The 13,670-nt window shown below is 36.8% G+C and overlaps 1 protein-coding gene across 1 annotated transcript in view; it reads left to right on the top strand.

The window, feature by feature from the left end:
* The first annotated feature begins 8,539 nt into the window (after positions 1–8,539).
* The window catches only part of LOC135199486 (inactive rhomboid protein 1-like), a 308,328-nt gene continuing 303,197 nt past the window's right edge, over positions 8,540–13,670 (top strand). Inside the window, 1 exon segment of the mRNA XM_064227580.1 lies at positions 8,540–9,192. Coding sequence (XP_064083650.1) covers positions 8,678–9,192 — 515 coding nt within the window. The 5' untranslated portion in view covers positions 8,540–8,677.

Below are 13,670 nucleotides of genomic sequence, written 5' to 3'. Positions count from 1 at the left end.
AATAATAGGATCTTTAGCCTTTTAAAGACTGGATGATTGGAAGATGGGTATTTTATTTGTCCTAAAAGAAAGCAGATACATTTTGGAGGGAAGGACGTGGATGAAAGGACTAGGATATATATTTGAGGATGGTGATAAAACCTGTATGAGAAGGAAGTCATGTTTTTGATGGGGGATAAATTGTGGCTTAGCAGGAATATGATACTCTGCCGATGACAAAATCTGCCATAACATAAAAAATGATATTTTGTGGCGATGACTAAATCTGCCTTAACTTGGAAAAGAATATTTTGTGGTGATAACAAAATCTGCCTTAACATTAAAAAATGATATTTTGTGGCGATGACAAAATCTGCCTTAACTTAAAAATGGACATTTTGGGGCGATGACGAAATCTGCCTTAGCATAAAAAATGATATTTTGTTTTGGGGGGGGGGCGTGGCGAATGACAAATCTGCCTTAACTTAAAATGGATATTTTGGGGCGATGACAAAATCTGCCTTAGCATAAAAAATGATATTTTGTGGCGATGACAAAATCTGCCTTAACTTAAAAATGGATATTTTGGGGCGATGACAAAATCTGCCTTAGCATAAAAAATTATATTTTGTGGCGATGACAAAATCTGCCTTAACTTAAAAAATGATATTTTGTGCCGATGACAAAATCTGCCTTAACTTGAAAAAGGATGTTAATTGTGGCGATGACAAAATCTGCCTCAACTTAAAAAATGATATTTTGTGGCGATGACAAAATCTACCTTAACATAAAAATGGATATTTTGTGGCGATGACGAAATCTGCCTTAACATAAAAATTGATATTTTGTGGCGATGACAAAATCTGCTTTAACTTAAAAAAAAAATATATATTTGGCGATGACAAAAATCTGCCTAACTTAAAAAAAAAAAAACAAAAAAAAAAATGGGGGGGGGGATATTTTGAGGTAGAATAGGACTTCGCATAAATGTACCGGATGGTTTGGAGGATAATGATAGGGCCTGGCCTAAAAGTACTTTAGTATGGGTGGGGGTGTTGATGGTGGTGTTGGTTGGGGGGGGGACGCTGTAGTTTGTTTGGAGGTTGTTTGAAGGATAACGAGATAACCTTTTCTTGAAAGGAAATGTGGTTTTAGCAGGACGGTTAACGTTGCCATTAAAGGAACCTCGATGTTTTTTAAGAGAAAAAGACCAGGGCTTATATAGAAACAGGATGCCTTGGAGTTGATAAGACCAAGGCTTATATAGGAACAGGATTTTTAATAGAGGAGGAGCGTGATAGTAGCTAGCTTTATAGATTAAAAAATCTTAATTTTTGTACTAAATTTTATAAAAGAAGAGCAATGTAGTACCTAACGTTTTAAATAAGAAATTTTAATTTTGTACTAATTTTGATAGAGGAAGAGCATTGTGGTAGCTAACGTTTTAAGTAAGAAAACTTAATTTTTTGTACGAATGATGAATATATAGATATTCAGAAAGAATAGAGATGGCAAATCACGAGGACTAATGCATCGGCATCAGGAGACAAAGTCTTGGTTGTCGCTTTGTTGTTCTGTGTTCATTTCAAACAGCTTACGTTTGTTCTCAGTTTGACTGACGTATTTGACAGGTAACCTTTGTCTGGCTGGGGTAGAGGCCGGAAGAGCCACTGAGGTAACCTTTCGAGGGAAAGTGTTCTTAGGTAAGAAAGTCTGATCCTCTGAAGAGGAAAGGTTATCGGAGAAATCGAACAAAGGTTATCAGAAGAAAAAAAAGGGCGATTGTTGTCTGAGGTAGACAGCCAAGGATAGAAGAAATGAAGCAAGGATATAATAAAAATAAATAAATAAGAAAAACAATAAATAAAGAAAAGATTATGAAGGAAAGAGGAAAAGTTAAAGGTTTTCATATAACAAAGAGGAACGTTTGCAGAGATAAACAGCGAAGGATGTTAGAAGAAAGGAAGAAAACAAAAACAGAAGGAAATAAATAGAAAAAAATGAAGGGGGAAAAATATAAGAAAAAAAAGACGAGTGCTCTGAAGTGAAGGAGCAAAGGCAGCCTGGAGAAATTAGGAAATGTCACCAGGAGAGAGAGAGAGAGAGAGAGAGAGAGAAATTTAATGGAAAAGCGGCGGGCGGCGGAAGCCTTACTACGCAAAATTTTTTGGCACTGGTTTTGGCTCGGGACCAGAATGAATCCGGTGCCAGAGGGAGATTGAATTATGTAGTTATGTTTGTTTTTCTTCGGCCACGAAAATATCTTAATCCAACAGGTTATAGTATGGTTCCTCGAAGCCTTTTGTTGGCAGGAGAACTACGCAGACAGGCAGACAGGCAGACAGACAGGCAGGCAGGCACTCCCGAGCTCTCACTCGTAAACTTGTCTCGGTTTCCACAATGATTATTTGATTGAAAGTTGATCTTTTAATGGCATTGTAATTCCTGGGGGGGGGCTTCGCTTTCTTTAATATTCCGTTGACGTTCAAGAGGAAAGTTCACTTTCAGATTTTTTTAAATTGTAATTTTTCATGAGAACCGGTATATTTTCCTGATATTTATGTAATATGCATATTCCTTGTTATTTGCTTTATTTTAAGTATCTTCCCCCAAATTTCTTCTCATTGATTTTATACTTGCGTTTAATTTGCCTTAATACTTTAACATTTTCGCGACCTTTTCCTTATAGTTTCATATTTTTCATCAGAGTTCCCCTTACGCATTCATATTTTCTTTATGATCTCAAATGTTAATCACGTTTTATTTATAACTTGCAATACAGTTTTATAATTTCCTCCTAATATTCCATATAACTCGTTTTCTATGCCATGAATAGCTGCAACACGTAACATGTCTTACCTGAATTCATCATTTAATAAATTGGTCATTGTTACTTCAGCCCAACCCTCTTGTTTTATTTCCGTTTATGGGTAAGTTCATTTTTTATCAATAATTTCCTATGCCCATTTTCCTGGGTATAATCGACTTGAGTATATGGCATGACAGGAACGATAATTTTGTGGGTCCTTTTTATTTCTTTTTATGAAGAGCCCGAGAAGGGTAAATTGTCTAGATCAAGTCTGGGGGCTCTACAAATAAAGAACAGAGAGAGAGAGAGAGAGAGAGAGAGAGAGAGAGAGAGAGAGAGAGAGAGAGAGAGAGAGAGAGAGAGAGAGAGAGTTCCATGTGAGTTTGAGCTGGAGTTAATTGGTGGTAGTTTATTTCATCTTTATAATGAGTGTATTTATTCCCGGTAATGCTTTATACATATGTATATATATGTACTATATATATATATATATATATATATATATATATATATATTATATAGTATATATATATATATATATATAATTTTTCGTTAAAAGCAATTGCTTTAGTGGCATCAATAAGTTTCTTGCAGGTATCTTCATACCGACGAAGTTTTTTTCCGATTCTCGTGTCGTCGTCAATTTCTGGTGAAATATACGCAGACTTCCTTCTTCCATTTATTGAATTTTGTCACGACAGCTGTCGTGACAAAATTCAATAAATGGAAGAAGGAAGTCTGCGTATATTTCACCAGAAATTGACGAACGAGAATCGGAAAAAACTTCGTCGGTATGAAGATACCTGCAAGAAACTTATTGATGCCACTAAAGCAATTGCTTTTAACGAAAATTGTATTAGAGAAAAACTATGCCCTAAAAGTATAATTATTTAATATATAAATTATAATATCATATATATATATATATATATTTTTTTTTTATTTATATATATATGATATATATAGAGAGAGAGATAGAGAGAGAGAGAGAGAGAGAGAGAGAGAGAGAGAGAGCAGCTTTATATATGTCTTTGTTTATATGACTCTGGGTAGAGGTCATACCATGTTTACCTATCAGCTTATGGGGCCTGTTTTGATTGGCCGTTAAATTTGCAATTAGCCTTTTAGAATCAGTTTACTCACGGGGCAATTAGATTGAAGCCGATTTAATGCAATGAAGACCTTTGCGGTGGGAGGCGCCACATACACTCTTTAGATCGCAGGCGACCTTAAGTGAAAATATCGCTGTTTTGGGCTATTTTAATTGGCTTTTCAGGTTGTAATTATACTTTTAGAGCCGCTTCAGTCTGAAATCGACTCTAATTCTAATTTGCTTGCAACTTAATACATTTATATCTTTAGTAATTGATTCTTTTTTTTTAATAAGTGAGGTCTGTTCTTTCTGTATTTTCCTTTAACTTCTCTTACTTCATCCTAATCTTCTTCTTCTTTGCCTTCAGCTTTTCCCATTTGTATATGGGATCGCTGTTCCTAGTCGGCCTTCTCCATCTTCCTCTAAAAACCACAATATTCTTTGGAAGCTTGGAATTTCAAGTCAGTGGCCCCTTTGGTGGGCTTGTTCCATGTGACTAGGTTTCATCATCTGAATAGTCCAGTACTATCTGAATAGTCGTAATAATAGATAGTATGAACTCTGTGCTTCGATTTCACGTCATTTCACGCGATTTATTACTTCGAGGCGTCGCTTAGGCCACAAATAACACGAGTGACAGACACCACCACCTTCGGGGCCGTAGGAGAAACTTGAGGCCAAGAAGCGAAACTCGACTCAAGTGTCTGTGATAAATTCGCGTTGGCAACTGCGATGATCACGTCATAATGCCACCATATGACACTGTTAAGCACCGCATAAAGGCCAACAGGTGGCAGTTATGCGAAGCAATATGAAGGTGGCACGTTGTATTATGGAACATTTTACGACCTCCGCTCGCTACATATTGTTCATTAACCAATCGCAGCGCCAGGGAGTCGTGACGTCACGGCTGGATTGACGATGGGGAATTTTGATCGTTGCAAGCGCCATCCCCACCCCACCCTCCTCCTTCCTACCTTCCCCCCTTTTTTTAAATTGTATATATCGTCCTTGACGAAGGATGATACGACTTTCTCTTTTATAAAAAAAAAAGTCTAAAATCAGTTTAATTAATAGAATTCTTCCCCCACTCATTTTTTTTATTGTTATATCTTTCGCCCTTGATGACTGTATAGATCGACAGATTTTTAATTTTACAAACGTCTAAAATCAGTTTCAATGACAAAATTCTTGAAGCATAATGTTTCTCTCTAATTCTCAATTGAAAGTTTTTTCCTGGCCTTGCCTCTATTTAAACTATAGTTATTTCGAAAATTTAGATAGTAGATTCTTAAAACTTAATGTTTCTCTTTAAGTTTCCATTAAAAGTTTTTTATCTCCTTGCCCTTATTTATTTAAAATGGTTAAATAATAGACTTCTTGAAGCTTAATGTTTATCTCGAATTTTACATTGGAAGGTTTTCTCGCCTTGTCCCCATTAAAAAAAATTCAATAATTGAATTCGTAAATCCTAATGTTTATCATGAATATTCCATTAAAAGCTTTTTGTTATTTTGACCCTATTTGCTTAAAAATTCCAAATAATAGAATCCCTACGGCTTAATGTTTATCTCTGATTTTATATTAAAAGGTTTTTGTAACCTTGTCCCCATTTATTTAAAAAATATTCAGTATTTGAATTCGTAATTCCTAATGTTTCATTTGAATTTCCATTTAATGCTTTTTGTCACCTTGTCCCTACTTATTTAAAAAGGTTAAATAAAGCTTTGGAGGATTGAAGCCTTATTTCTACCTTTTTTTCTCACTTATTTAAAATCTTTTTTTTATTCCGTCTGTCAGCTTATTCACAATTTTACAAAAGGTTTCCCTTCCTTTCCATAATTATTCATTGAAAAGCAGTTTTATTTCTTTTCATCAATTTACTGTTTTATAATCCTTTTTCTTCTCCCTAATCGTCAATTTGGAGAGATTTTCTCTCCACCAGTCAATTAATTTTCCATTTTAAACGTTTTTTTCTAATTGCCTATCCTGAATTGTCCATTGGAACCCATTTTATATTCGTTTTCTTCCTAAATATAATTCTTCATTTACAAACGCCTTCATTCCGTCTCTCTTTATCGTCCTATGAAGGCAGTTTTGCTTTTGAATATCCAATTAATAACCTTCGTTAATAATTCTTTCCTAATTCGTCATAAAGATGTTCATCAGCATCTCTCACAATTCTCCATTTTAACAACATTCTTTCCTTCTCCGCCGAATTTTCCATTTACTGATCGGTCCTCTTTCCATCACTCCTCCATTATGCCTTTTCTTTTTCATCCTTGATTTAGATTTTTTGTTCATAAACTGTTCCCAAAATTCTCCATTTAAAGTCTTTTTTTTAAATTTCCATATGAAAGCAGTTTTCTTTCTCTCTCCTTATCTCCATTTAAAAATTCTTACCGCCTCTTCCTAATTATATTAAACAAAAGGTTTTCTTACAATCTTTTTAATTCTGTATTTTAAAGTTTTTTCAGCCTCTCTCTAAGTTTCCTTTTCAAAGTTCTATCCCTTCCTCATTTCAGGTATTCCTTCCAATTTATTGAAAGACATTTTCCTCATCTCTTCTAATTCTTTTCCATTGAAAGACAGGTTTTCTTTCATTCTCTCTTTAATTCTCCATTTTATCCATTTTTCTTTACCGGGCCCTCTTCCAATTTCCACGAGTGACAACTTTCATTTTCTTTCATTTCTCATTCTCCATTTAGGGCAAGATATTTTCCTTCCCTTCCCTATTGCCCATCTCAAAAGTTCCTTCAGACTCTTCTGAATTCCTATTCTCAACTTCTTCCCCTCTCTTCCAAATTCTCCATTAAAAACCAGGTTTTTTTTCCTTCCCGACCCCCGCTAATCCTCCATAAACGCTGTGGTGGTATCCGACTAGATATTCCTTTAATGCGCCTTATATTCAATCAGGAAAAGGGGTGGGGTGCGGGGGTAGGGGGGTGGGGGGGGGGGGGGGGGGGGGGGGGGGGAGGTTACAGGCCTAGAATCTTGTATCCCAAGGGGGAAATATAAAAGTTTGCGGAAGTTGTTTAATCATGAAAACACTGAACTTTTGTTCTGTCCCTTTTTTTCTCCCTTTTTTTTGTTTTCTTGTTTCTCAGGGGTTTGATAACACTGACGCTTGTACTTGAGTGGTTTACATGTTTGCTTACATGCAAAGCACGCAGTTAACACACACACACACACACAAACTTACTCCAAATCCTACCATCTGTCATTTCTAATATAGTTAATAGTATAGTAACATTTCTAATATAATAAATGGTATAGTAACATTATTCTGACAGTCTCCTCAACATTTATTATCAAGCTATATAAATGTTATACATACATACATACACACATATATATATATATAATATATAGTATATATTATATTATATTATATATTATATTATATATTATATAATATATATATATATATATTATATGTTTTTATAATTCACTGTACAACATTTCCTGTCAGCGAACATATATATTCTTTATTGCATTTATGTTCACGGACTAAAAATTTCCCCCTTTTTTCCAATTCTCATCTCTGTTGACGCAACATTTATTGCAAATCTTTTACCACGATGTGAACATTGAATTATTGTTGAAATCCTTTTATGACATGACTATTTTTTTATGTATAGTTGTATATGTATGTATATATATATATGTGTGTGTGTGTGTATGTTTGTATTATGATTGGAACTAATGGACTGGATGAGGGAGTTTGTGTTTTATCATAGAAATTTGTGCGTTGCTTTTCCATAGTGAAGTAACGAAGGGAGACTATAGCAATTAATGATAATTTGGAATTATTTATTTATGTATTTATTTATTTTGAATCCAGAGATGAAGAGTCCCCAGACTAATGCCTTTGTTGTCTCTTGTTCTCCTCCGCAGGGGAAGCATGGCGTGCAGATGACGGGGGGAGGAGTGAAGGGTGAAGGTGGGGCAAATGAGGAGTACCGTAGGGCAGTGGCTGGCGCCGTGGGCACCCCTGGTGGGCGCGCCAGGTACTACCTTCGACCCGATTATGCCCCACATCACGACCCTCATACTCCCAGGCACGACTACCCTCCGAGGGACTTCCTCCCGGAGAAGTTGGACGACCTCTACCCGCGCCACAAGGGAGACTTCTTCAGCCATCGCCCTAAGGAGCGTGATGACCTTGGCGGTGGTTATGGGCCTCCGACTCCTGACGAACCTTTCACGAGGACCCCATCAGGCAGGGGGCCCCCCAGGCTCCCTCAGGATCGGTTCCCCAGGATGCCCGACTACCCCCCTCCACCCCCGACGCCCGAATCCCGCGGAACCGCCAGCGGGCTTTACGGCGTGGGCGGCGAGAGGGTGTCGAGACTCCTGGAGTTGTACGGCACGCTGGATGGAAGGGGAAGGGGGGCGGCGGCGGGGCGGGGGAGGAGGGGCTGGGGCCGGGGGCGGAGGGGAGCGCCCGCCCCCCCGTCGTTCCAGCGGGATCTCGTTCCCACCACGACATCTACGGATCCCTCGACGGCCGCACCTCCCGACTCTCCGACATCTTCCCGACCAGCGAGGCGACGCGGCTGCGACAGAACTCCGACTACCGACAGGCGGAGGAGACGCGGTCGCTGTCGGGCCGGGAGGGGGTCCTGGCCGACATCTGCCGCCGTCGGGAGCTGCCCCCCGCCCCTCCAGAGTACCGGCTCCACGACTACCGACCCCGACACGACTTCCGCGGTCCCCCGAAGCCCCCGCAGCCACAGCAGCCGCAGCAGAATCAGCAGCAGCAGCAACACGACCAAGACGTCATCGAAAACCCCATGTACGACGTGGAGCGGAGAGGGGCACCCGGACCCCCTCGGACGCCCGGCCCGCCCAGGCCGCCGTCGGCCGCGCCCACCACGCCCACCCCGACTGCCCACCACCAGCACCATCCGCATCACCCTGCCCACCAGACCCACCCCGCGCATACACCCGCCCACCAACCCCAGCACCACCACCAAGCCCTACAGCAGCAGTTACAGCAGCAGCAGTTACAGCAACAGCAGCAGCAGCAGCAGCAACAGCAGTTACAGCAACAGCAGTTACAGCAGCAGCAGTTACAGCAACAGCAGCTACAGCAGCAGCAGCAGCAACAACAACAGCAGCAGCTGCACGCGAGTCAGCAGGCCCAGCACGGGCCGTCCCCGCATCTGCAGGGGCACGCGGTTCCCGCCCACGCGGTGCCCGGGCACGGGGGACCCACCCATAGTGGGCCCGGCCGGCCCGTGGTCCAGGGGGAGAGACAGGAAGCCCGCTATACTGCCGCTATCGCTCAGCAGGAGGAAGCCCTAAGGTGAGTACCCAAGTTACCTGTTTCTTCAGTAATTCAATAATAATAATGAATAATAATAATGATATAATAATAAATAAATAATAATAATAATAATAATAATAATAATAATAATAATAATAATAATAATAATACCTCTTCTCAGTATCATGGGCATTTATTTGTCTCGTCCAGAATATTCAAAATCCTAAATTACGTAAAATGAATTATTATTATTATTATTATTATTATTATTATTATTATTATTATTATTATTATTATTATTTATTATTATTATTAACTATTATAATATTATTATCATCATCATCGTATGCTGGAAGTAAACCCTCTTTTAAACGTACTTTATTAAAAGTAATTGCTGCCTCTTGCTGAGTTAATTTTATAAAAGGTTCTTCTCTATAGAGAAGAACCTTTATAAAATTAAAGCAGCTTAGGCTGCAATTACTTTTGACAAAATATTATTATTATTATTATTATTATTATTATTATTATTATTATTATTATTATTATTATTAATTGCCCACTGAACCAAATATCCATATGCATAAGGAAATTGAGAAATCAGGTCATACGTGTGGCATAATATTAAAAATATTTAAATACCATTTAGATATTACAAATACATGGGAATGTGACCAGTAGGTTTTGTAGGTTAACAGTTATTCGGACCAAGGCCTTCTCTCAAGTAATGTTTCATCGAATAATGTTATAGCACAGAAAATTACTTTATCAGCTGTTCGTCTTTCCCACTAAGTAATTGAATGTGAAGTATCACTCACTGAGGAACTGAGAATTCAAAGATCATTTGGTAGTGAAAGATCTCATACATCAATGTAGCATATACATACATTTTGCGAGTAAAACTCTTGGGGCGCATTTTCTATATATAATTTTTTTCGGTATATAAGAGTGCAATTAAGCATAGCATACTTAGTAATACATACATTTTGACACGTATATATATATATATATATATATATATATATATATATATATATATATATATATACATTATATTATATATATATATTATATTATATTATTTATATTATATTATATATATATTGTTATATTATATTATATTATTATTGTATTATTATAAACCAGCATATTCATGGCACTGTTACGTCGTTATACAAATGACTCCGGACATCAAATTGTGCAGTCAGCGAACTCTGTATGATCATAGTTGAAACGCGGGGAATGAACTCTTAAATCCATTCAAAATTCAAATGAAAGCAATGAATTAAATTCAGACTTTCAACAGAATCAGCGAGTTAAAAGTGGGTCAAAGTTTGGACAAAAATACGGAAGCTCATACGAAGTCATCGGACCCCGTCATTTTCAAACCAGTGTTTGAAAATGACTATATTTCTAGGTATATTTTGAGGAGGGGTGGCAGGGGGCCGATTTGGAGTCCGACGGGATTGGAAATCTAATGCACTTGTTTAAAGAAAAGTGGGGAGGCACGTGTTTACCTCTAATTATGAGCGACCTATCTGGTACTTGTCAGTGAAAATTACTCTTTGAGGGTATAATTTGAGGAGACGGATGTGGGGATGTGTTGTTGTTAGGAGTCCGACAGGATTGCCAGTTTTCAAATGATGAAAGACTTTTGTCCGGGAATACGGAAGGAGGAAATTATTACCAAAGCACTTGACAGTAAAGAGAAAGAAATGGTCACAGATCCCATCAACTGGTTTTGGTTCAGTAGATATTTCGTATTTCTTTGCGTTTATTTATTAATTTTTAAAAAAATAAAAAGTCGCGGTTCCGAGCGAAATGTAGAATTAGCCTGGTCATTATGTCCATCCTGGTGTTATGAAAGCACTTTTATTACTTTTTTTTATTACTTTAGAAAAATGATAATTTGAAACGACAGGTAATGATTAGTATGGAAGTATGACATTATATATCGAGCTTCAAAATATTTCGTTTTAATTATTTTTAATTAACGTTATCGTTTTATGGTAAAATCCTTTGATTATGGAGTGAATGATAGCGTTCCAAACTTACGATAATTATAATGTTACGAAGCCGTCTAGTGGCTCTGAATGAATCAGCTAATGATACGAAGTGCTGTGCTGTCCTTCAGAAACATTGGCAGCTCAGTATTTTTATTCTTCGTGTTGTCAGATTTTCTTATTTTACTCATTTTTTAAAATAATTATGCTACGTAATTTTCGAGTGGTTTTCAGACAGTTTAGTGAAGCAACTAATTTTCAGTGTTCCATCATATTTTAATTTATGTTATATTTATATGCATTCTTTTTTTTTATCTCCATCATCGTCACGATTATTATTATTATTATTATTATTATTATTATTATTATTATTATTATTATTATTATTATTATTATTATTATTATTATTATTATTATTATTATTATTTATGAATTATTATTATTATTATTATTATTATTATTATTATTATTATTATTATTATTATTATTATTATTATTATTTCCGTGTTTCTTCGGGTCGTCCCATTCCTGCGTTATTTCTTCATCTACCTTTTCTTCTCATATTTTCACTTCGTCATATAATTTATTATGATACTATTTCTCTTCGCCATATTGGATGTATTTTCTCCTCCTCCTCCTCCTCCTCCTCCTCCTCTCCTCCTCCTCCTCCTCCTCCTCCTCCTCCTCCTCCTCGTCTTATAATTTATTATAATAACATTTCTCTTCACTACATTGGATGTATTTTCTCCTCCTCCTCCCTTCCAACGTCATCATCTTCTCTTCCTCCTCCTCTTCCTCTTCCTCCTCCTCCTTTTTTCTTCTTCATCTCCCTCTCCTGAGCCTCATCTTCAATCTTGTTCTTTTTGGGAATACCTCCTCCTCAATAGACGTCGCGGTGGGGAGAAACCTCATCTGTTCCGACTTCCTCGAGGAGGACTTTTCCCTGTCGAAACCAGTCATTTATTTCCCTCCTCCTCGGAATGGCTCCAGTTCGACCCTGATTCGTTAGTTTGTTGGTTTTTATTTCGTCCTGTTTTGTTGTTTTTCTTTACCCTGATTTTTTTTATATTCCTTGTTTTGCGTCTTCCCTTATTCTCTTACTCTTGTATCTTTCGTTATTCCCTTGTTCTTGTGTCTTTCCTTATTCCCTTATTCTTGCGTCTTTCATTATTCTTTATTACCTTGCTTTGTTTGTTTTGGTTTTTATTATTATTATTTTTTGAAGGCAGGAGACCTTCTCTCAAACATTAATTGTTAAAGAGAATGGAGCATTAGTGGATTTGATTTTATATAGTCTTTTCCATTCTTATTATTATTTTCTTCTCATATGGGCTGATATTTGCTAATAATTGGCCGATGTTCTTATTCCGGATAAGAAAATGTCTTCTAAAAATATCAGTTTAGCTTTTATGGTATTTACAAGTGGCGTGTGATCTCCGTAAAGTTCGGAAATTGCAAATTCTGGAAATCAGGATTAGTTGTATTTCTGTGTGTAATCTTCGTCATTTTCTAAGGGCGAACCGGAATTCCAACTGTATCATCGGTTCATTCTCAAGGAATGACCCCATTCCAACCGGAACAAGCCCAGCCTTCCTTGAGAATGAAACGGTGATACGGTTGGAAACTTGGGAATTGAGCTACGCCCTTAGAAATCGCCGAAGAAGAGTCTACTCACGAGAATACAACAAATACAGATTCCCAGACACTGCAATTTGCGAACTCTACGGTGATCACACGCCACATTTAACTACCATATGAAGACATTAAAATTTTTAGAAACCATTTCCTTATCCAGAATATGAACATCGGCCAGTTAATAGCAAATATCAGCCCTGATCAGAAGAAAATAAGAAGAAGAATTGAGAAGATCTCATATAAATCAAATCCACTGATACTGCCATTCTCTTCAACAAAACATATTATTATTATTATTTTTTATTATTATTTTAATTATATTGAGCTTTGCAACTTTGGTGGCATGTAGATTTATATGCTGTTGCTCTTGAAGTGTTTTTGCACTTTTTACAAATAAGTGGCACTGTGACATACCGTGACAAGGATCACGTGACTAATGTATCGCAAGAGCCAAAAGGAATTATTAAAAGGCATAAAAACCAACCACTTTATGGCATTTAATATAAGTATCACTTTAGGGTACAGTACTGCAGCCTGAAGAGGTCTTCTTAATTTTAATACATTTTCATCTGTTTATTAATTTATGAATTTATTTTTTCTTTGTTAATAAGTGAGATATCTTCTATCTGTATTGCCCTTTACCTCCTCTTTTTTCTTCCTAATGAACTCCATTTTCTTTGGAAGTTTGAATTTTAAGTCAATGGCCGATATGGCTTGTACCGTATGAACAGGGTTCGTCTTCTGAATAATAATAATAATAATAATAATAATAATAATAATAATAATAATAATAATAATAATAATAATAATAATAATAATAAGTAATAATATATTATTATTATTATTATTATTATTATTATTATTATTATTATTATTATTATT

This window comes from Macrobrachium nipponense, chromosome 23 (assembly GCF_015104395.2).
Source record: "Macrobrachium nipponense isolate FS-2020 chromosome 23, ASM1510439v2, whole genome shotgun sequence".
NCBI classification, from domain to species: Eukaryota; Metazoa; Arthropoda; class Malacostraca; order Decapoda; family Palaemonidae; genus Macrobrachium; species Macrobrachium nipponense.
Note: the sequence above shows the minus strand (reverse complement) of the source record. Positions and strands in the feature narration are given on the sequence as shown.